The sequence below is a fragment of the Odontesthes bonariensis genome, chromosome 14, assembly GCF_027942865.1.
Source record: "Odontesthes bonariensis isolate fOdoBon6 chromosome 14, fOdoBon6.hap1, whole genome shotgun sequence".
NCBI lineage: Eukaryota > Metazoa > Chordata > Actinopteri > Atheriniformes > Atherinopsidae > Odontesthes > Odontesthes bonariensis.
This window is the reverse complement of record NC_134519.1, coordinates 1,564,405-1,586,284: the sequence shown is the minus strand read 5'-3', so window position 1 is coordinate 1,586,284 and position 21,880 is coordinate 1,564,405. Positions and strand designations below refer to the sequence as shown.

At 41.6% G+C, this 21,880-nt stretch overlaps 1 protein-coding gene across 1 annotated transcript; it reads left to right on the top strand.

Annotated features, from left to right (window-relative positions):
* The first annotated feature begins 8,180 nt into the window (after positions 1-8,180).
* On the top strand, positions 8,181-20,125 carry LOC142398503 (uncharacterized). Its single transcript, XM_075482540.1, has 3 exons — positions 8,181-8,462; positions 17,270-17,596; positions 18,292-20,125. Exons 1-3 carry the CDS (start codon positions 8,291-8,293, stop codon positions 19,641-19,643), a joined length of 1,851 nt encoding a protein of 616 aa, XP_075338655.1. The 5' UTR covers positions 8,181-8,290; the 3' UTR covers positions 19,644-20,125.
* The last annotated feature ends 1,755 nt before the right edge of the window (positions 20,126-21,880 follow it).

Here is a 21,880-nt window from a genome sequence, read left to right as displayed (position 1 = left end):
ACCTCCACACAAGAGTGTTGGCCCTGGAACCAGGACTGGACTCTCGAACTCTTATCAACTTAAGAACATATCCAGAATTAAGGGTTTCATGTCCCAAACAGATCAGGAGAAGCTGATTCATGCTTTCATCTCCAACAGACTTGACTACTGTAACGGTCTTTTGACTGGACTCCCCCAAAAGAGTCTCAAACAGCTGCAGCTCATTCAGAACGCTGCAGCCCGAGTTTTAACCAAAACAAAGAGATCACATCACATCACCCCAGTTCTCAAGTCTTTAAATTGGCTCCCGGTCAGATCCAGAATAGATTTTAAAGTTCTGCTACTTGTCTACAAATCACGGAATGGTTTAGGTCCAGAATACATGAATGATATGCTAGTAGACTATAAACCCAGCAGAGCTCTGAGATCTGCTGACTCAGGTCAGATAGTGGAGCCCAGAGTTCAAACTAGACACGGTGAAGCAGCTTTTAGCTGTTATGCTGCACACAACTGGAACAATCTACCAGCAGAACTGAAATCAGCCCCAACTGTAAGCACTTTTAAATCCAGGTTAAAAACATTTCTCTTTCGGTGTGCTTATGGTTGAGTTTATATTTTTCTTTTTCCCCTCTTCTTTGAATGCTTTTAATTTTTATTCAATTTTTTTTTCTCTTTAAATTGCTTGTTTTTCTTTTAAAGGGATATGCCACCCCCAGGCCAAATTAAGTGTATCCCCGCATTCCCGAGACATAAATAAGTGTGTGGGAGCGTTTTCCTCAAACAAACCAGCGTGAAGCAGCCAGGGGGTGGGGATTCCCAATGATAGCGGGGAGTGTGCTTCGGCTGTGTTTTCCGCACCGGAAACTAGTTCCCAAACCGACATGAGCAAACCAAGCCTTCCGTGTAGATTTACACAGTCATCTGCACTCGATGTGAAAGTACACCACTCATACAGTAATTAGAAGGTAAATCAAGTAAATTAATTCACGTTGGGCGAAATATTTCGATTGGCGACGCTGGCGACGCTAGCATGTATGTATTACGCGCAACCAAGCAGTGGTCAGTGCTGTGAGATTTGGACAATGCCTGGGTCGCCAGGAAAACGCTCCCACACACTTATTTATGTCTCGGGAATGCGGGGATACACTTAATTTGGCCTGGGGGTGGCATATCCTTTTAAATGCCTTGTCTTTATGTAAAGCACATTGAGTTGCCTGTGGTATGAAATGCGCTATATAAATAAAGATGCCTTGCCTTGCCTTGATTTGACCATGGAGAGAGGGGTCGAGCAGGTGTAGGGATACTCAAAAGTCCTCCAAGCACCTCCATGCTGGAGTTTTCCCCATTGAGCGAGAGAGTCGCCTCAATGCGGCTGAAAGTCATAGGAGGGAAGGTTCAGACTCTTGTTTGTGTGTATGCACCAAGCAACTCAGATTACCCGGCAATCTTTGAATTTCATTTGAAGTGGTGTCTTGTTTTTGGACTTCTGTGCTAGCCATGTATTGTCTGTCATAAATACCACGTTTAGGCATAAGGTGGCTCATAAGTGTACTTGGTACCAGGCCACCTTAAGCCGAAGGTCGATGATCAGCTGTAGTCTTAGTCGTGTCGTCAGACCTGCAGCCGTATATCTTGGACACTCGGGTGACGAGACGGGCAAAGCTGTCAACTGATCACCACCTGGTGGTGAGTTGCATCCGTTGTGGGGGTGGGGACTGCTGGTCAGATCTGATAAGCCCAAATGGATAGTGAGGGTGAACTGGGAACGTCTGGTGGACACCCATGTCTGCAAGGTCTTTAATTCACACTTCTGTTAGAATTTTTCTCACATATTGAGGGACATGGAATCTGAATGGACCATGTTCAGGACCTCCGTTGCGGATGTGGCTTCAAAGAGTTGTGGCTTCAAAGAGTTGTGGCCTGAAAGTTGTTGGTGCTTGTTGTAAAAAACTTGTTAAAAGCCTCGTAAAATGTGAATGTGTGCTTATAACAAAAACACTACCTCCTTATGAAGTCTAACGTGGCACTCTGTTACAGGACCTTCCATCATTAAAGTCTTTAGGTGTCGGGTTCTGCGGTTTCTATGTGTTGGTTCCTCACAAACCCATATCTACATTTTGTAGGGTTTGCTGCTGCTTCGGGGCAGTCTTATAAATATATTGAAAAGTCTGACACTTTTGTGGAACCTCAAGAAGAATACGTTAGAAATAACTTTAAGCCGCTGGTAACATAATAGAGGAAACGATTACTTCAACTTATTTCCACTGAAGGTGGCTCTACAAACTATTGAATCATGGGGTTCACTTAGTTTTTCATGCACTACTTCTAGATTTTTGCCTCATTTTTCAGACCTGACAAGGACCAGATGACATGTATCCTGATATGTACAACCTCAGAATTGACGGATGATGTTTTTCACATGACTGTGTATTTCCTCTCTGCAGTAACATTTTATCATGTGTCCCTTTGTGTTTTTAGACCTCTCACAGCAATATGTCATTGCAGAGGAGAACATTCTTTCTGACCAGTAGCTCTGTAACCAGGAGGGGAACTCCTGCCATAATGCCTATTTCTAACCTCTGCCAACCTGTTGTGAAACGTGTCTGTACTTAGGCACAGTCTAATATTCTGAAAATATGCTCTTACTAAGCCTTTCAGATGAGAGGCGAAACGTCTTCAAGATCCAAGAAGAAGTCCAGATGCCCTTATTCAAGCTCTTATAATATTTGAAATTAGATTAAAAAAATAATTTGTGTTAAATCTCTTGGTTTTTCATTAGTCAATTTCTTGATTCATGAATATAAACGTTTTAACAATCAACCTTCACTGCAGGTCTTTATGAGACAATGATCAATATATTACTGTTTTCTGAAATCAATGAAAAACATATATATTGATGCCAATTCTTAGTTCTTATTTTTATTTTTTGTTCTGTTTTTCATTATTCTTTGAGTTTGCTTACATTGTTCAATAAAGATAGTTATTGTAATTGTGCTGGTTGGAAGGTTCAAATCACTGTTGTGAGTCCGGTTAGAACTACAAATAAAGCAGTTGCAATCCAGTGTGTTTACTTGACTTGAATTTGCTGTTTATTCCTCACTTGACAGAACTGTATGAGTGGTTCTAGAACATTAAGAATAATGATATAACATCAATGTCTAAATAAGTCCAAATAACTAAGTGAAATTATATCACAGTTACATTGTGACTGATTGCAATATTAATAATTCTCAATATGTTGCTTCTAAATAAAAGTAACACATGAAAACCCACGTTGGTTGCTCTTATTAAATGTGCACATGAACAAGCCTATCAATTAGGAGTAAAAACGTCTATATTCTGCCTAGTTAACTACATTCTTAACTTTGCAATGTTACTTACTTACTTTTTCACGCACACAAATCAAAATGAGGTGGCAAATGAACTGTAAACAGTAGTGATGGGACGAGCAACACTGGTGCATCAGCACTGTGCCGAGAGCCCAAGAGTGAAACCCCATATTGGTCCGTGTATTGCTTTAAGAACTAATCACGTGACCGATACAGGAAGTGTATCGTTTGAATTTGTCGTGCCAAAGTGTGTTTATAAGGAATCAAACTGCATCAACATGTCATGGGTTTGTTGGATGGAGTTTTGCTGTTGCGTGATAATGGATCGTTCAAGGAAGTTTTCCCCAGTGTGGAATAATTTTGATCTTCTGACGCCAAACAAGGTAAATCTTTTTCTCCTTTGAGCACTGTTTAGTTAGTTTTTCCATTATATACCATATGTTTTTTGGGTGGCGCATTGCATTCACTTTATCAAGTGAATGCAACGTCACCTGTGAAACATATGATAGTCAGTGAAAGAGCCTTACAGTTGCTTTATTCATATTATCTTGTTATTACGAGATCCTGATAGATACCCCATGTCATTGTCATTTTACTTTGACAAGTGAATGCAGTGCGCCACCTTAGTTTTTACTCTGTTCTGGTAAGTGGTTTTAATTGTTTACAGATAAATAAAATTTTTATGTCATTGTAGGTGAGGTGTCGGCTCTGTTCTACAGAGCTATCTTAAATCAATAAGAGCGCTTCATCAATGCTGAGGCATTATAGAGCTCAGCATGGTGGCGATGAAAAATCAGCAGATACCCGTGAGAATAACCCCGGTATGTTGACATGTTCTCCTTATTAACTTTACAGGCCTGGTGGTCTAGTGGGTAAGATTCAGAGCTCACACCCCAGTGACCTCGATTCAATTCCCGATCAGGGAAGATTTCCTCTATTGAATTTCTCTGCTAGATTAATAAAGTATTTATCTAGCTTCCTTCTCTGTTTGACTCTGTAACATTGTTTGTAAAAAAAAAAAATAAAAATAAAAAAATACAGACCTTAAATAAGCTTTTAACGAAATATTTTCTTTTGGTTTGCAGTTCCTAAGCAAGCAGTGGATGAGGCAGTGGTCAACATGATCATCAAAGACTGTCAGCCACTCAGCTTGGTTGAAAATGAGGGATTCAGTGAGCTCTTGAAGCTCATCATACCCTCGTATGTTCTACCAAGCAGGAAGGTATGTTTAAGAAAGGTTATTATTATGTTTTTGTACTATATAACTATCTTTTGGTATAAGAATTTTTGTATGGTTATTTTCAGACCATCAAGGATTTGGTGAGCCAGAGGTATGAGGAGGAAAAGGAGAAAACAAAAAAGGACCTCCATAGCACCGTTGCTGTTAGTTTAACAGCTGATATGTGGACATCCATGAATATGGAGGCATATCTAGTGGTTACTTGCCACTATGTGGACAAAGAAAGCCATGAACTCCATACGTCAGTCTTGGGAGTGCAGCATTTTCCTCAAAAACACACTGCTGAAAACATGGCCACAGTTAAAAAGAGCCTCATGGAGGAGTGGGGCATAGCTGCAAAGGTCAGGTGTCTTGTCACTGATGCAGCAGCAAACATGATTTCATGTGCTCGGATGCTGCAAATACGCCATACCATTTGTATAGCCCATGCCATGAATTTAATTGTGAAGAAATCATGTGATCAGAGGTCCGTTTCACGTAGCAGGTTTAGTGAAAACTCTGAGTAGGTTAACCCTGAAATGAGGGAATCCCTGAGTTTTCCGTTTCACAAAGGGAGGTAACTCAACCCTGAGAAAGAGGGGTAACTCTAGCCTGTTTCACAAAGAGAGGTAACTTAACGTCTCGGTCAGTTACCGGAGTAACAGACTCTCTGAACCTAACCTGGTCGGGACCAGGTTTTATTCAAGAAACCTTGAGTTTCTTTCTGTCTCCGCCCTCTTTCAGCCATTTGATTTCCTCATTCATTCAGTCAGCAGAGCGAGTTCTTCTACTTCTATAAGTCCATTAGGCACAGCAGGAGGCGACTTTTTCCACGAACATGTCCTTTTGACAACGATCCCGTGGATGAAGGAGCAGCATTACTGCGCAGAGAAATAAATATTCGTCGGAGATGGTTATCAGACCACGCATAGATTTTTGCATTTACAGACAATTATCTTTTTGAGCAGCACCATCAGAATGTGTTGGGACAAAAGAAAAAAAAAGACATAAAGGACAAATAAATATTTGTATGAATAGGCTTAAAAAAGACATATATAGGCCTATTATATTTTATAAAGACACTCGTGTCTTGGGGGTGGATTCCCTCAGCCACTGCCCTCCCGTTAGAGGTGGTGGTGCTGGGCAGCACCCGTTTTACGGGCATCTGCCTTCTTTCTGTTGGCTCAGTAGAAGTCTGTTTAAATAGGCTTAATTATTTAACAGAACATGATATAGATGATGACTCTAAATTGTCCTTAGGAGAGTGAGTGTGAGTGTGCATGGTTGTTTGTCTCGTTTGTCTCTATGTGGCCCTGTGATGGACTGGCGGCCTGTCCAGGGTGTACCCCGCCTCTTGCCCATTGACTGCTGGGATAGGCTCCAGCGGCCCCCCCGCGACCCGACTGACGGATTCAGCGGTGTATAGATAATGGATGGATGGATGGATGGATGGTATAGATGAGAAGACATAGTTTATGTGTGTGAAAACAGCATTATGTTGGGAATAAAATAACTGCACAGTCAAATAGCCACTTAATATTTACTTTACAGTGTAAAACATGATCAAAATGAGGTACCTCCATGCCGAGGTCTCACCTGTTTGAACAATGTTTTATATTTCATCTTAAGCTGCTGCCAAGAGCGCTCCTCCCCTGCGGGATTGCACCTAAATGAAATAAATGAATGGGCTACCATTCAAGCAGTTTCCCTGTAATATTATTGTGATTGCAAAGGACTACATTTAAACTTACACGCTAAACTCAAGGTGAACTTACTCAGAGTTGATTAAACTCACTCAAATCAGTGTTTCTGGAACCGAAAACTCAGGGTTTTCTATCTCAGAGTAGATCAACTCAGAGATCAGGAATAGACTCAGAGTTGGTTGAACCTGCTACATGAAACAGACCCCAGGTCGAAACACTTACAGAAATACGCAACAAAACACAACAAATAGTGACGTACTTTCGATCGAGCATTACTGCCAAAGAGAAGCTCACTCAAACACAGCAGCAGCTGGGAACACCGGTCTATAAATTAATCAATGAGGTGCCAACAAGATGGAACAGCACCTACCACATGTTTGAAAGAATGGCTGAGCAGAAGGAGGCAGTCTGGTTTCACTGGCCTCATTAAAAACGGCCATCACTCCACTGACTACGGAAGACTGTGAAACCATTGAAGAGATGCTCAGGGTGCTTGCTCCTTTTGACCAAGCCACAACTGAACTGTCTGAGGAAAAAAGAGTCTCTGGGTCAAAGGTTATTCCCATGCTGAAAATGGTCCACGTTGAGCTTCAACGTCAAGCCTCAACGGTGACAAAAACAGCTGCTCAACAGCTTGCAGAAAATCTGAGAAAGCGGCTAACAGAATGCATCTCTTACATGGAATCACTCAGTGTGATGACACTGGCAACACTTTTGGATCCTAGGTTCAAAACAATTGGATTCCTCAGCTCACTGAAGGCAACTGAAGCTGTCAAAAGACTGAAGTTGGAGTGTGCTTACCAAATGAGGAGCCAAGAGCCTGACCCAGCAGAAGAAGGGCCTAGCTCTTCACATGGATCAGAACCCAGTTCAGGTATGAAAACACATTTCTTTCTGTTTATTTGTATATTTCTGTGGCACTTTGTCATGTGATAATATACTTATGATTATTATTATTATTATTTTTTTTTTTTAGGGCACAATCTCTGGGAAACATTCGACATGGAGGTTGAGGAGAACAAGAGGACCTCTAACGCGACAGCTGATTCGATACTAGAAGTCTAACGCTACCTGGCAGAAAGCAACATACCAAGAAAACAAGACCCATTACAATCTTGGAAGAACAACGAGAAAACTTATCCACACCTTCATGAACTTGCACTTAAATGTCTCTGCTCACCATGTTCATCTGTGCCATGTGAGAGAGTACTTTCTAAGTCGGGGGAACTGGTGTCAAAGAGGAGAAATCGCCTTGGAGCAAAGACACTTAAAAAACTGTTGCTCCTCAATAAAAATGCATAAACAAATCACTTCTTTTCTCAAGTATTTTATTTCATGTGATTGAACAGTTAAGTTAACAAAATTGTGTACACAAGTCACAAATTGTAACTCTGAATTGTAACTCAAATTTGCTATATTTTACATACCAACTCAGTTTAGCATTTACACAAACAAGGAATTTCTTTACCTGCAATGATTTTCTAACAACTACAGGGGGCACTATTGGGTGACCGGCGCAGTATCAATACAGTGCCGACACAGTTTGTGTAGTGTGTCAATACACTCCTTGAGGTATAATCATCCCATCACTAGTAAACAGCAAACTAAACAACACCAACTTTAACTGTAAACTCGCGGTGCAGCTCGTTTCTCATCTCTGCTCTTTCTGGTCTGCACGCTGCTCACTGACAGTCTAGGCTCCGCCCCTTAAAGGGCCAGCATGACAGTCCCATTTAGGCAGCCTTTTCCACAGTTCATCTGCACTTTTTTTTAATTGTTTATTTTTCTTTGGAGATTATTTGCAACAGTGTTATATAATTTATTCTTGTCATTATTTGCATTTCAATAATAAGAAATACAATTTTAAAAAAGAAAGTTCAAGACGGAAATAAAGATGAACAGTTCTCCTCTTCCGGACATTTACAGTGTGACACCCGCCGGAAGTAAACAACGAACCGGCGCCAGCAGCGTTTTCTGTCCTCGTGTCGGACTCAGCGGGAGGACGGTCGGGTTGTCTGAGCTGAATATCTGAGTTGAATATCTGAGTGTGAGCAGCAACAATGTCTTCAGTTCAGCATCTGAGAGAGTTTATCAGCCAGCGACTAACTGCTGCTGCTGAGGAAATATTCTCAGAGTTTGAGAAAACCATCGTCCAGTACGAGGAGGAGATCGACCGTCAGCGCGGACTGCTGGATATCAGCTGGAAACCCCAAATAAAGCTCCACACAGCAGGTGAGGAACACTGTGATGGGCTGAGTGAACTCACACAGGAATATGACTCATGGAGGATCCTAATCAGAGCTCTACGTTACATTTATTTCAGGCTCACAGAGGAAAGTTACGGTGCAGCAGACACGTGACTAAAACAGTCTTTAAAAGATGTCTTGCGTCGACCAAAATGAAACATTAAAGTTAAAGGGACAGTTCGCCTCTTTTGACATGAAGCTGTGTAACATCCCATATCAGCAGCATCATTTCTGAACATCTTCTTACCCCCTGCTGCGTCCTGTGAGCAGAGTTCCAGCCTCGTTTTGGTGTTGATGAAGGTAGTCCGGCTAGTTGGCTGGGGTTTAACAAATAAAGCGTTTTGCTTCTCAGAACAATATGCGTTCAAAAGAGTAGTACATTTGCATCACAAAATCGTTCTCGATTTAAAAAGTCAGACCTCCAGGGTTCCCACGGGTCATGGAATTTCTGGAATATCATGGAATATCATGGAATTTTCTTAACAGTTGTGTAGAAGCAAAACTTGAGTGTATTTTGTTGCTTACAACGCTTCACCAGAGATGGTTTGGTTTCGCGCTGTAATATTCTAGAACAATATTCAGAACATTCTAGAATGCAATATCTTCCAGCCCACTGAAGTCTGGCAGTGGTGGTTCGGCGTCAGTTGGCAAACATGCCCGGCAAATGCAGGTTCCAAGAAAGTTGGCTCGAAAATGACGATTTCAGAGGCTGGCTATCGCGAATTGATGACCACAGAGCTAAATGTAGCGTTTGTAAAACAGTCATATTTCTGTCAAATATGGGAGAACACGCGTTGCGGAGCCATGCGACTAGCAAAAAACATGCTTCACGGTTGCAGGCGGTGAGATCATCGACCTTGTCACAGCATGATTTTTTTTCGTCAAATAAACGATCGTAAATATTTAAATTGTTTTATTTACCATGTGTTTACAGGGCTTTCAGCCAAGAAGGGTGGTCATTACTCATTTCTGACATTTACGCTTAAGTTTTGCATATCTGTGGTTGTGTAAACCTTCATATAGACAAAGAACAGCTCTAGGGGTGAACATAATCTTGTTTTCAAACTTTTAAAATCTTTTGAACGTCATTTCTTTTTACGGAAGTGGTCCTGGAAATTTTGTTTTTTCTGATCTGGAAAGTCATGGAAAATCATGGAATTTTATATCTAACTTAGAGTGGGAACCCTGGACCTCACATCGCTTGGCGCTATTTTTGCCTCCCTTGATATCAATGCGTCCAATGTAAACCGTGCAGACCGAAGAGCAGACCGAGGAGCAAACACCGTAAGAGGTGCGGCTATCGCTAGGTGGCTGGACGCAAGGCAAGGCAATTTTATTTATAGAGCACAATTCATACACAGGGCAATTCAAAGTGCTTCACAGCTACATAAAATCACAAGAAGGCAATAAAATCATTAAAAAGAAATAAAACATAAAATAAAGAAATTAAAAACCCATTAAAATAATCATTAACTAATTAAAAAGCGAAGAGTGCAGATAAAATACTTTCAGGTGTCATATGCACAGCTAAACAGAACTGTTTTCAGCCTGGATTTAAACATTGTCAGAGTTGAGGCCTGTCTCACATCTTATGGAAGACTGTTCCAGATTTTAGGAGCATAAAACTGAAACGCAGCCTCACCTTGTTTAGTCCTGACTCTGGGCCCCAGCAGGAGACCCCTCCCTGAGGTTCTCAGAGCCCGAGTTGGTTCATATGGCTCTAACATGTCAGAGATGTACTTTGGCGCTTGACCATGAAGAGACTTGTACACAAGCAGAGCTGTTTTAAAGTCTATTCTCTGAGCGACATTGAGACACATTGATATCAAGGGAGGCAAAAATAGCGCCAAGCGATGTGAGGTCTGACTTTTTCCTGGAGAACCATTTTGTGATGCAAATATATTACTCTGTTGAACGCATATTGTTCTGAGAAGCAAAACGCTTTATTTGTTAAACCCCAGCCAACTAGCCGGACTACCTTCATCAACACCAAAACGAGGCTGGAACTCTGCTCACAGGACGCAGCAGGGGGTAAGAAGATGTTCAGAAATGATGCTGCTGATATGGGATGTTACACAGCTTCATGTAAAAAGAGGCGAACTGTCCCTTTAAAGCTGTCCAGGGGCGGATCTAGAAAAATATTAATGGGGTGGCGAGAAGGGGGCAGGAATTTTTGAGGGGTGGCAACATATGGCAGATGTATATTTACTGAATTGAATCAGTTTGATTAGAAATAGTATGTACACACTACGCAAGGGTACGGACTGCCATTTACAAACTCTTACAGACAAATTTAGTTTGTTTCTGGACAGTTTTATGATGTATACAAAAGAGATAATAACAACAACACTGGTGTAAATCCTGCTGAACATGAAGCAGTGTCACATTTTAAACTTTTTTTTCTCACACTTTAGGTTTTATTAAAGGTGATATCAGATTTTCTCTGTTTCCATAACATAGATATAAATACAGAAATTTGCAGCTTCTGTTGAGGTCATCATTTCAACAGCTTTGTAAAGGCTCACCAGAGAGCATAATATAAAGTTGTCATGCCTATAACAGCTGAATGTGGCGATTTCCACGTTGCTCTGCAAAACGCTTCACAAACTTATCTAGATCTGATGCTTTTGTGCGTTTTGACTCAACGCTGAGTACAGCCAAACTCGATAGTCTCTTTTCTGTCATAGTAGACCGCAAATAAGTCTTTATGAGCCTGAGAGATTAAACATTTTGTTCACAGGATGCACTGCTCACAGGTAAAACAACTGCTATTTTACACAATCTGAACAACTCATAAAAAACATCCTGGTATGGGTCCAAAAACTGAGCAAACTGCATTAGAGTGGTAGGACACTCCTTTTCTCCCTTTTTTCTGTCAAGTACTCTCCTCGTCTGATGTAACTCATGTTTGAGATCCTCAATATTTGAATCATAAGCTTTAGCCAATAACAGAACAGCCTCCTCCTTCAAAAAAGTTGGACTTGACGGATTTAGTGCCTGGACACCCTGCATAATGTTACAATTTGTGTTTGAAAATCTTCTTCCAATTTCTCCATCATGTTATCCAGAACCGAATAGTACACAGAGGCACAAAACGTGTGTTTGCTATCTGGAACTACATGCTGTCCCAAGGTGGAGTGGATGACAGTATCCTGAAGCACCTTCGTTGTCTGTCTTGGCCTCGTTGGTTTTCGCTGAGTCGTGTCAATGTTACTTTGTTGACATAAATCAAGTGTTTCACTCCACATTTCCTCAAAAGAGGCTTGACTACGGTACTGGACCAGTGTCTCTTTAAGTGCTTAAATAAGTTCTACCGCCTTAGCATAGTCCACTGTTTTAGACTGGAGCATGTCTGATAAAAATTTGGAGTCACTCAGGACCTTTCTGAACAGAACAAGAGATCCAGCAAAATTCAGATCAATTTGAGCCAATATCCCTCTTGCTTCACCAGCTCTCTGTGGATGGTTCTCAGATATTCATAACATTGAGACATGCTGTGTGCCTACAGGCCCAACGTGTATCACTTAGCCGTTGGAGTTCCCTTGGTGCACCATCAAACATCTCCCGCTGCACTTCCAGCCATTTGTTATGTACATACGACCCAGACATGAAAACACACAGTCGTTCCAATAATGAGAAGAAGTTTCCTGCATCTGCCACACTTTTCACAGCGTCTACTATAACCAAGTTCAAGTAGTGTGCGCTACAGGGAACATAGAAGGCATGTTTGGCTACCAGCAGCATCCAGGTGTTCTGCCACTTCAAACTCCAGAGAGCTCTCATGAACCACACCATTGTAAAAATATCTCAGAACAAATGACATTTGCTCTTTTTTCTGTACATCTTTAGTTTCATCAACAATAACTGAAAACTTTTTGCTCGTTTTAACTTCCTGGATGATTTCCTCTTTGACCATTGCAGCCAAGCACTCTCTGTGACCCCGCTGTGCTATATTTTCTGTGGCTGTTAGAACTAAAATTTCAGCTAATGGTTTAATGTAGTATTTATTTTTATCCATGATTTTCTTGTTCTCTGTCCATGCAAACATTGCATTTACATGGCCTTCAAATCCGGCATGAGACACCACTGTCTTTCCTTGTAGCCTTTTTCAAGTTACGATAACCCTCGAATAAGGTGAAAACAGTCCTTAGAGCATCTGGGAGAGAAAAATGCCTACAAGCAAAACAGTAAGCTGCATCTTTGGATTGCGAGTATTCCAACCAGGGATGAGATTTGTACCAGTCGCTACAGAAGCTTCTCCTGGCTCCTCCCTGCAGGGTCTTAGGGAAACTCTCCCGCATTGGCTGCACTGGCACCTCATACCTGGACTTGGATACGTGTAGAAGATGGAGGGGAGGGAAGATTCAAACTGCATTACATCTGAACTAATTACACAATATAACAACTAGTAAAAACATAATCAATTTGGAACTGTCATTGATTAGTCATAACCACCAGACTGTGTAAACATACACTAACATTTTAGCCTGGGAGAGTATCTTTAACTTAATTTGTTTAATTTTGGAATTTAACCTGAGCAATAGATCTAAAACACATTGTACATAAAATATTAAAACTCTGTCACCATCTCATCACGCTTTCAAGTTTCCCCAAATATTCATATTTAAGCAAACATGAATGTTCATATTTATCTGAAGAAGTCTAAGCATTGTCTCTTCAATACACCTCATAGCAAAATGTCCGTTTTTATTATTTGTTGTTTTAGTCATATGTAACGTAGTATACAGTGTTTCCCACAGAATTTTTGGAAACTATGGGGTGGGGGGGGGGGGTTCATTCACGCGGCGTAAATTTGTGCGAGTCCAGATGTTATTTTATTTGATTGATTTGCACGCATTCATTCAAATATTAAAAAAAAACACAACAAATTAAAAAAAAGGAATGTGTGCTGGAGATGTCAGAAACCCTTGTGGGCTTATAAGGAAACCTCATCTTGTCATCAAAACCCAATGATAACAATTGTAATACAAAATATTTACAGGTTAAAACTCAACTTCATGAAAAATATGAATGGATCATATACAGTGAGTACTTATGCCTTTTTGAGAAACTTGAAAAGGTTGTCCTTGATAACAAAGGGTGTGGGAAGTACACAATGAGTTCATGAACACATCAGAAGTGGTTTGGTGTTGATATCTTAAAAAACAAGAGAGCTATTACAAAATAAAAGTCTAAAATGGAATTATGCACACTGAGTAAATGTTCTACCTAAAATGATTTTTCTGGAAACTAAAAGGCTGTGAAAGCTTTATAGTGAGTTCACAAACCCATCAGAAGTGGTTTGGTGTTCATTGGTTGAATATCCAGTGAGAACAAAAAAAGGCGTTGCACTTTTGCGACGGTCCCTAAGCGCTCCGGCTGCCGTAGTTCACTTAGAAGTATATTCGGAGCCTTTACTCTGATCTTTCGCCAGACTTGCTTATTTTGGTGAGTTGATAAAGCCTGTGGTATGTTAGTCTTAGTTTTCGGTACAAATTAATACCATCCTGAGGCTAATTGGTGCGGTTTTCGTGACGCTATTACAATTACAAAGCCGGAAAATAGGCGAGTGTCGAATATAAAGCCAATTTCACCCCGCTTCGCCTAGTCGGGACGGATGAAACACCTTATTTTAAACAGAAACTATTGAGCTTACTATTTTTTTTTTTATGCAACATACCGGACAACATACTAGTGTACTCGTCATTGCTCAAATTTCCCCATTATTTCTCATAATATAAATAGGTAAAAAAAAAAAATGTTTGTCAACGAAATCACGATGATTACAGCTGATCTTTATGCACTGATCTATAACCTGTGTCAATCGCCCCGACAGCGACTAATAACACATAAACCTTTTTTGCCACTAAACTTCAAAACTCTGACATTGCACACTTTAGGACATGTTTAATTACTAATTCACCTGTTGTATAGTCATATTATTATTGCATGAAACAAAAAATACAAGTGTTTATTACAAAAAAAATACCGCACGGAAGATTTTACTTACCGCATTGAAAAACAGGTTCGCGGGGATAAAATTTGAACGGCATGACGTTTTCACGTGAGATTTCGCAGGGTTGGTCAGTCTTGCGGGCTGAACGTAGTGACGAAATTTGACTTGTCAGACTTGCGTGGTTTTCGAGGAAATCGCTGTGTTTCAAACGACCCGCGTTTCAAACGTCCCGCGTTTCAAACGTCCCGCGTTTCAAACGTCCCGCGTTTCAAACGATTGGGATTCGGAAACTATGGCGGCCAAAAGGAAACTATGGCGGGCCGCCATAGTTTCCTCAGTGTATGGGAAACACTGGTATACAATGCAGCAACAACTTCCATACCATGTGGACCAGCTCGACTGGAGATGGTTGGTGATGGCTCAGGCACTCTCCCTCCCTTTCACTGTCTGAGCCCTGCACGTTATATTGTCCCTTACTTTCTCCCTCCTCATCTTGGTGATGCTCTCCCTCCTTCATATCTTCACTGCTGTGATGTTCTCCCACCTCCTCCTGTCTCTGGTCACCTTGGCCTTGTATTCTATCTGTCACGTTTCTGTTGCCCTTCTCTCTCTCCTTCCACCTCTTCTTCGTTGTTCTTTTCTACTTCTCTCGCCGTTTTCTTTGGTGAGAAGAAACTGCATATGCTCCCTTTCCTCTTCATTTCTGTAAGATGTAAATTTACAATGTTTTCCTTGACAGATGTTATATGAATATTAGCTGTTGTACTTTACACAGGACTACTGTCAGATCTAGGCTAGTTCACCTAGCTGACATTACATGTATAGTTAGCGAAATAACGTCCTTCACCCTGATTTTTATCATCTAAAAATCAGAATCGCAACTATACTAGCACTGTGCTTTCATTATAATTTCATTTCTTGATAGTTAGATAATTAATCAGTACCTCTTTCCTCCCGTGTCTCCTGTCCTTGCGACTCCCGGTGTTCTCTCGCTTCGCGCCACTCAGTTATCCAAACAAAGCAGTCTCTTGCCGCACTGGCGTCATCGCGTGCTGCATTCACGATAGTCGGACATTGGAGATTCACGCTCGTAAATATCAAATTGGCCATAACTTTTCTTTTAATTTGTTGCTGCCAACTGGGGTGGCATTAGGGGTGGCAAGGCTTTCTTTTAGGGTGGCATTTGCCACCCTATGCCACCCCGGTAGATCCGCCCCTGTACCTGTCGTTATTACAGCTCAGCTTTCTACCATCTGCTTTTGAGGACTGTCTTTGTCAGGTTGTTAATAATTTTCTGTAGGATCACTGTCACGTTTTTTATGTGGATTTAAACTTCTAAATCTGCTGAGTGTGAGTTTGCTCCTGAGCCTCCTCAGTTTTGAGCTACTGTGCTCCTCCTACGTGCACATTTCTCACGTTGCTGCTCTGAACCAGAGCTTCTGTGAGTCAGCTGGTGTTTCTCCCGGGGAAGGCCTGCCCGTTCAGAGACCCGGCCATCACCATGGATGACTCTGTGGTGACGTCAACTCGGACTGCGAGGAATCTGGGTGTGAGCCAGGACGACCAACTGTCGTTCTCGCCAAACATGGCATCAGTGACCCGTTCCTGCCGATTCCTCCTCTCCAACATCCGGAGGATTCGCCCCTTCCTAACCAAGGCAGCAGGTGCTCATCCAGACTCTGGTCATCTCCCGCCTGGACTACTGCAACTCGCTCCTTGCTGGCGCCCGGCTTCTGCCATCAGACCTCTGGAGCTGGTTCAGAAAGCTGCTGCTCGTCTGGTGTTCAACCTCCCCAAGTTCTCCCACACCACTCCCCTTCTCCGCTCTCTACACTGGCTCCTTGTAGCTGCAGCATCCAGTTTAAGATTCTGGTGCTGGCCTACAGGGCAGTGGAAGGAACAGCTCCTTCATACCTCCAGGCTATGGTCAAGCCCTACACCCCCACCGACCACTTCGCTCTGCGGCCTCCAGGCAGCCGGCTGCCCCCTCACTCAGGGGTCCCTGCACACCATCCACACGGTCACGGCTTTTCTCTGTTATGGCGCCCCGATGGTGGAACGATCTCCGACTGATGTCAGAACAGCTGAGTCGCTGCCCATCTTTCTAAATTGTCTTCCCATGTGTCTCGGTACCTAACTTACTGCACTTACTCGAGCACTAGTTATGCTCTTAGCTGTTTGGTTTTGGAAGGAAATGCACTTATGATTTCTTGTGACCTGAAGTTCTTTTGCCTACCAATGTGGAACACACTGATTGTAAGTCGCTTTGGATAAAAGCGTCTGCAGAATGACCGTAATGTAATGTAATGTAATGTAATGTCAGCTCTGAGGGCTGAAAGTTAACCTGAAGGCGCTCCACCTGACGCAGCCTGTCCCCTCTCACTGAGAACAGATAAATGCTGCAGTTAATGGTTTGGTCAGGCAGGGCTTCCACAGGGTGAACCACACTAACACACAGCCACGTTTTTAAAATTACAACAGGGGAGCAGAGCTTGGAATTCTGAGCTGTGACTAATCCACAGGACAAGAATCCCAACTTCTAGAAAATCAATTTCAACACAATGCAAACAATTGGTCCGGCAGCTTAGGCTTGTTCCACTGACTTTGGTTTACAGTCACTTAATCCAAGAGAGTTCTGAGGCTGACCACAGAACCTGAGCGGAACCTCCAACAGACTTTCATTTCATTTCCAAGCACCAAGACAAACAGGACCCTCCGAAGGTTCCTGTTCCCAGTGAAGATATCTTTCACTTGGAACGCAGTTTTGATGTGGGCAGATGTGCATTTCTCTATTATCACTTTGCTAATGATGTCTGGTTTTCATTTCATCCCTCCAGAACTCTCGCAACAAGATGTTTGTAAGGAGGAGAACGTTCTAGCAGACTGGCAGCTCTGTGACCAGGAGAGCAACTCCAGTGTGGATCAGGAGGAACCAGAACCTCCACAGATTAAAGAGGAACAGGATGAACTCTGCCCCAGTCAAGGAGAGCAGCTTGTACTGAGTCAAGAGACTGATACCTTTATGCCACTTCAATCCAAACCCGAAGGTGAGGAAAAGTTACAAGAGACTGGAAATGATGTTGACCAGTACGAGGAAGAGATCGACCGTCAGCGCGGACTGCTGGATATCACCTGGAAACCCCGAATAATCTTACACAGAATAGGTAAGGAACACTGTGATGGGCTGAGTGAGCTCACACAGGAATATGACTCATAGAGGATCCTAATCAGAGCTCTACGTTACATTTATTTCAGGCTCACAGAGGAAAGTTACGGTGCAGCTGCAGTTATTTTTCAGACAGAAATAACATGAATGCATCTGTGTTTAAAAGCAGAAACATTTAGAGTTAAACTCACAGTGTGTAGAAGACACAGGAGAACCTGACTGCGCTAAAACATGGTCGTTAAACTGAAATATAAGTTGTGAGCTGACTTCTTTGTTTCCTTTTAAAATTTACTGAGGTTTTTTTGGTTTAATTTCATGCTGTTTTGTTTGTTTGTTGTCTCTGAAAGCTGACTTTAAACGGGATGAAGCATTAATCAGGCAGAACCTTTTGTGGAACCTCAAGAAGAATAAGTTGGAAATAATTTGAGCAGCTGGTAATATCATACAGGAAATTATTATTTCAACCTATTGCTACTAAAGGTGGTTCTACAAGCTGCTGAATCATGGGGTTCACTTAGTTTTTCACACACTACTTCTGCATTTTCGTCTAATTTTTCAGACCTGATAAGGACCAGATGACATGTATCCTGACATGTAAATCCTCAGAATTGAGGGATGATGTTTTTTGTTTGTCACCTGACTGTATTTCCTCTCTGCAGTAATATTTTATCTTGTGTCCCTTTGTGTCTTCAGACCTCTCACAGCAACATGTCATTGCAGAGGAGAACATTCTTTCTGACCAGCAGCTCTGTAACCAGGAGGGGAACACTTGTCTGAACCAGAAGGAACCAAGACAGAAGACTGATTTTCTTCTGGTGAATCCTGCTTATGAGGAATGCGACCCCAAGAATTCAGAACCAAACAGTAATCGGCTCCACTCTCACAACTCTGCTTTGTCAGTGTTAAAAGGGCAAATAACTGAATACACAGATGAGATAAAACCTTACACTTGCAATGCTCTTGGGGAAAGAGTCTCTGACTCATCATTGATGAAGTATCACAAAATAACCCACGCAGCTGAGAAGTTTTATTCTTGCAAAATATGTGGTAAAAGATTTGGATTAAATAACCAGTTGGTGTCGCACCTGGAAGCTCACACAGGTGAGAAGCCATTTTCTTGCAACACATGTGAGAAAAGATTCACCCAAAAAGGTAATTTGTTGTCCCACATGAAAACTCATACAGGTGAGAAGCCATATTCTTGCAAACTATGTGAGAAAAGATTCACCCAAAACATTCATTTGCTGTCCCACATGAGGACTCACACAGGTGAGAAGCCATTTTCATGCAAAGAATGTGGAAAAAGTTTCAAACGACGTAACGAAATGGTGGTTCACATGAGAACTCATACAGGTGAGAAGCCATTTTCTTGCAACACATGTGAGAAAAGATTCACCCAAAAAGGTAATTTGCTGTCCCACATGACAACTCACACAGTTGAGAAGCCATATTCATGCAAAATATGTGAGAAAAGTTTCAAACAACGTAACGAAATGGTGGTTCACATGACAACTCACACAGGTGAGAAGCCATATTCATGCAAAATATGTGAGAAAAGATTCAGCCGAAAAAGTCATTTGCGGTGTCACATGAGGACTCACACAGGTGAGAAGCCATATTCTTGCAAAGAATGTGGAAAAAGTTTCACTCAAAGGGGTGCTTTGAGTTTTCACATGACAACTCACACAGGTGAGAAGCCATATTCATGCAAAATATGTGAGAAAAGATTCAGCCGAAAAAGTCATTTGCGGTGCCACATGAGGACTCACACAGGTGAGAAGCCATATTCATGCAAAATATGTGCGAAAAGTTACAGTCATAGTTACGCTTTGACTTGTCACATGACAACTCACACAGGCGAGAAGCCATTTTCTTGTAACACATGTGAGAAAAGATTCAGCCGAAAAAGTATTTTGCTGTCCCACATGACAACTCACACAGGCGAGAAGCCATTTTCTTGCAACACATGTGAGAAAAGATTCAGCCGAAAAAGTTATTTGCTCACCCACATGAGGACTCACCCAGGTGAGAAAATAAATTCTTGAAATTATGTCAGAAAAATTAAATTTAGTGGTTTTGGCTTATAATGTGAGAACACACAAAGAGAAGCTTTGTTCTTGCAGAACATTATGGGAAAAGATTTGGGAAATGTTTTGGTTAAACGTTTCAGATTTACGGAGCTGTTAAGACTGTATTTCAATAATTATTAAGTTTGTGTCACATTGAATGAAACTGGTCCAATGAAACCTGAGAATTCTCAGACAATATACTGAAGTATTCTAGCTCCTCCACCTTTAGTATATTGTGCATCATATCTGTGATTATGAAATAGTTTTCTCATAATTATGGCATGTGGATCCCAATAATACTTTGAAATTTATGTCATGTTTTTAGCTAATACTGAAATGTATTTTCTCAAAGTAAACTTTGTTTCAAACATCCAGTGAATAATTTGCTTTTATGTTTCACATGTGACTTTATTAAATTCACAGACTTATCCAGTCACTCGACGTTTATCTTCTTTTATTACACTCAACTTTCAATAAATCACATACTGTGCACAGGATTTGGGTATTGTGATCTTATGCACTGAGTTTTTGTTCTTTGTCATAAAAGTTTCTGTTTTCAGAGACATTTGATAATATTTTTTTTTTTCAGTGATGGATTCAATGATTTTTCTAACTATGATCATCAACAGGCTAAGTGGTAGTACTGCATACAGTGATCAGTACCTGCTGTTTTCCTGTATTGATTCCAACAATAAATCTTAGTAAAGTGATAATGTCAGAATACCAGATTCACACTGAAGTCTAATCATGAACTGTGGTTCTACTGGATGGAGATCAGTTGTCTGAAAACATGAATTCTGATCAAATCCGGAGTGTTTGCAGCATCATGTAGTTGTTTTCTTGTTGATGTGGATCTGCTGCTCATGTGAATCCTCCCTCAGTGTTTCATTAGCAGCTGGAACCACAGTGACTCTGATAAAACAGGAATTAGCAGAATCCATCTGATATGAAGCTGTGGTTTGAACACCACTTCCCTCCTCTTTGAAGAGTAGTCAGATATCTGAGTTCAGGTTTTTGTACAGCCTCTTCTACACTTTGTATCACTGTGTTTCTACAGCACAGTAGTAGAGAGCTGTGTCTGCCAGGGTTAGCTTTGTGATGGTCAGTTCAGTGGATGTAGCTGATGTTTGGGAGCCATATCGATTATCTGGAATATGTTCAGCTGTGGAGCCTTTTGCTCCTTTCAGGAGTATAAACTGAGGAGCCTGAAGGTCAGAATGATGTTTGTACCAGTAAAGCCAAACATTTCTGTTATCTGTCTGATATGTACATGTGAGGGTGACAGATTGTCCTTCTCTTCCACTGACTTCATCTTGTTGAGGAGAGATTGTGTCTCCAGCTATTAGTCCTGGAAAAAGTAGAGAAAATGAAGCCATTAGACTAACATTGGGCCTCATGCAAGAACCGTTCGTACGCACAGATTTGTTCTTAAATCGTGCGTACGAGTGATTTAAGAGAATTTGCGTGTTCACTAATCTTTTCGTATTTTACGTTTTCTTTCAGGTACAAACAGAATTTACGAGTGATCCAGAGCTGTCGTAGGAGTTTCCTAAAATAGTCCGCTGTTATTCCAATCAAGTTTGCTTGACTAATAGATTGTATATTTAATTACTTTGAAGAAAACCTAAATAGTGGTGGTTAGCACCGTCTTCTTACAGCAAGAAGGTTCCAGGTTCAACTCCCGGCTGGGGCCTTTCTGTGTGGAGTTTACATGTTCTCCCCGTGTATGCGTGGGTTCTCTCCGGGTACTCCGGCTTCCTCCCACTGTCCAAAAACATGCATGTTAAGTTAATTGGTGTCTCTAAAATTGTCCTTAGGAGTGAGTGTGAGGGTGTATGTGGTTGTTTGTCTCGTTTGTCTCTGTGTGGCCCTGTGATGGACTGGCAACCTGTCCAGGGTGTACCCTGCCTCTTGCCCATTGCTGCGAATATGCAGCTTGCTAGAGCCACAACTCCAGAGAGAAACACACCGATCAAACCCAATTCCACCACACGTCCAGGTCCTCACCACCCTTGGATTTTTGGTCACTGGAACCTTCCACCGCTGGGATAGGCTCCAGCCCCCCCGCGACCCGACCGAAGGATTCAGCGGTATAGAAAATGGATGGATGGATGGAAAACATAAATAAATATACATTATATCCCATAATGATGCTGACATTATTCTGTTTGACTTAAATTACGCACTAATTGAAGGTTCATTTGAATCTGTAT

Excerpts from the sequence above, each read along its gene's own strand:
- LOC142398503 (XM_075482540.1), top strand. The coding sequence starts at position 8,291 with ATGTCTTCAGTTCAGCATCTGAGAGAGTTTATCAGCCAGCGACTAACT. Across the intron at positions 8,463-17,269 it reads AATAAAGCTCCACACAGCAG|AACTCTCGCAACAAGATGTT; the intron begins GTGAGGAACACT and ends TCATCCCTCCAG. Across the intron at positions 17,597-18,291 it reads AATAATCTTACACAGAATAG|ACCTCTCACAGCAACATGTC; the intron begins GTAAGGAACACT and ends TTGTGTCTTCAG.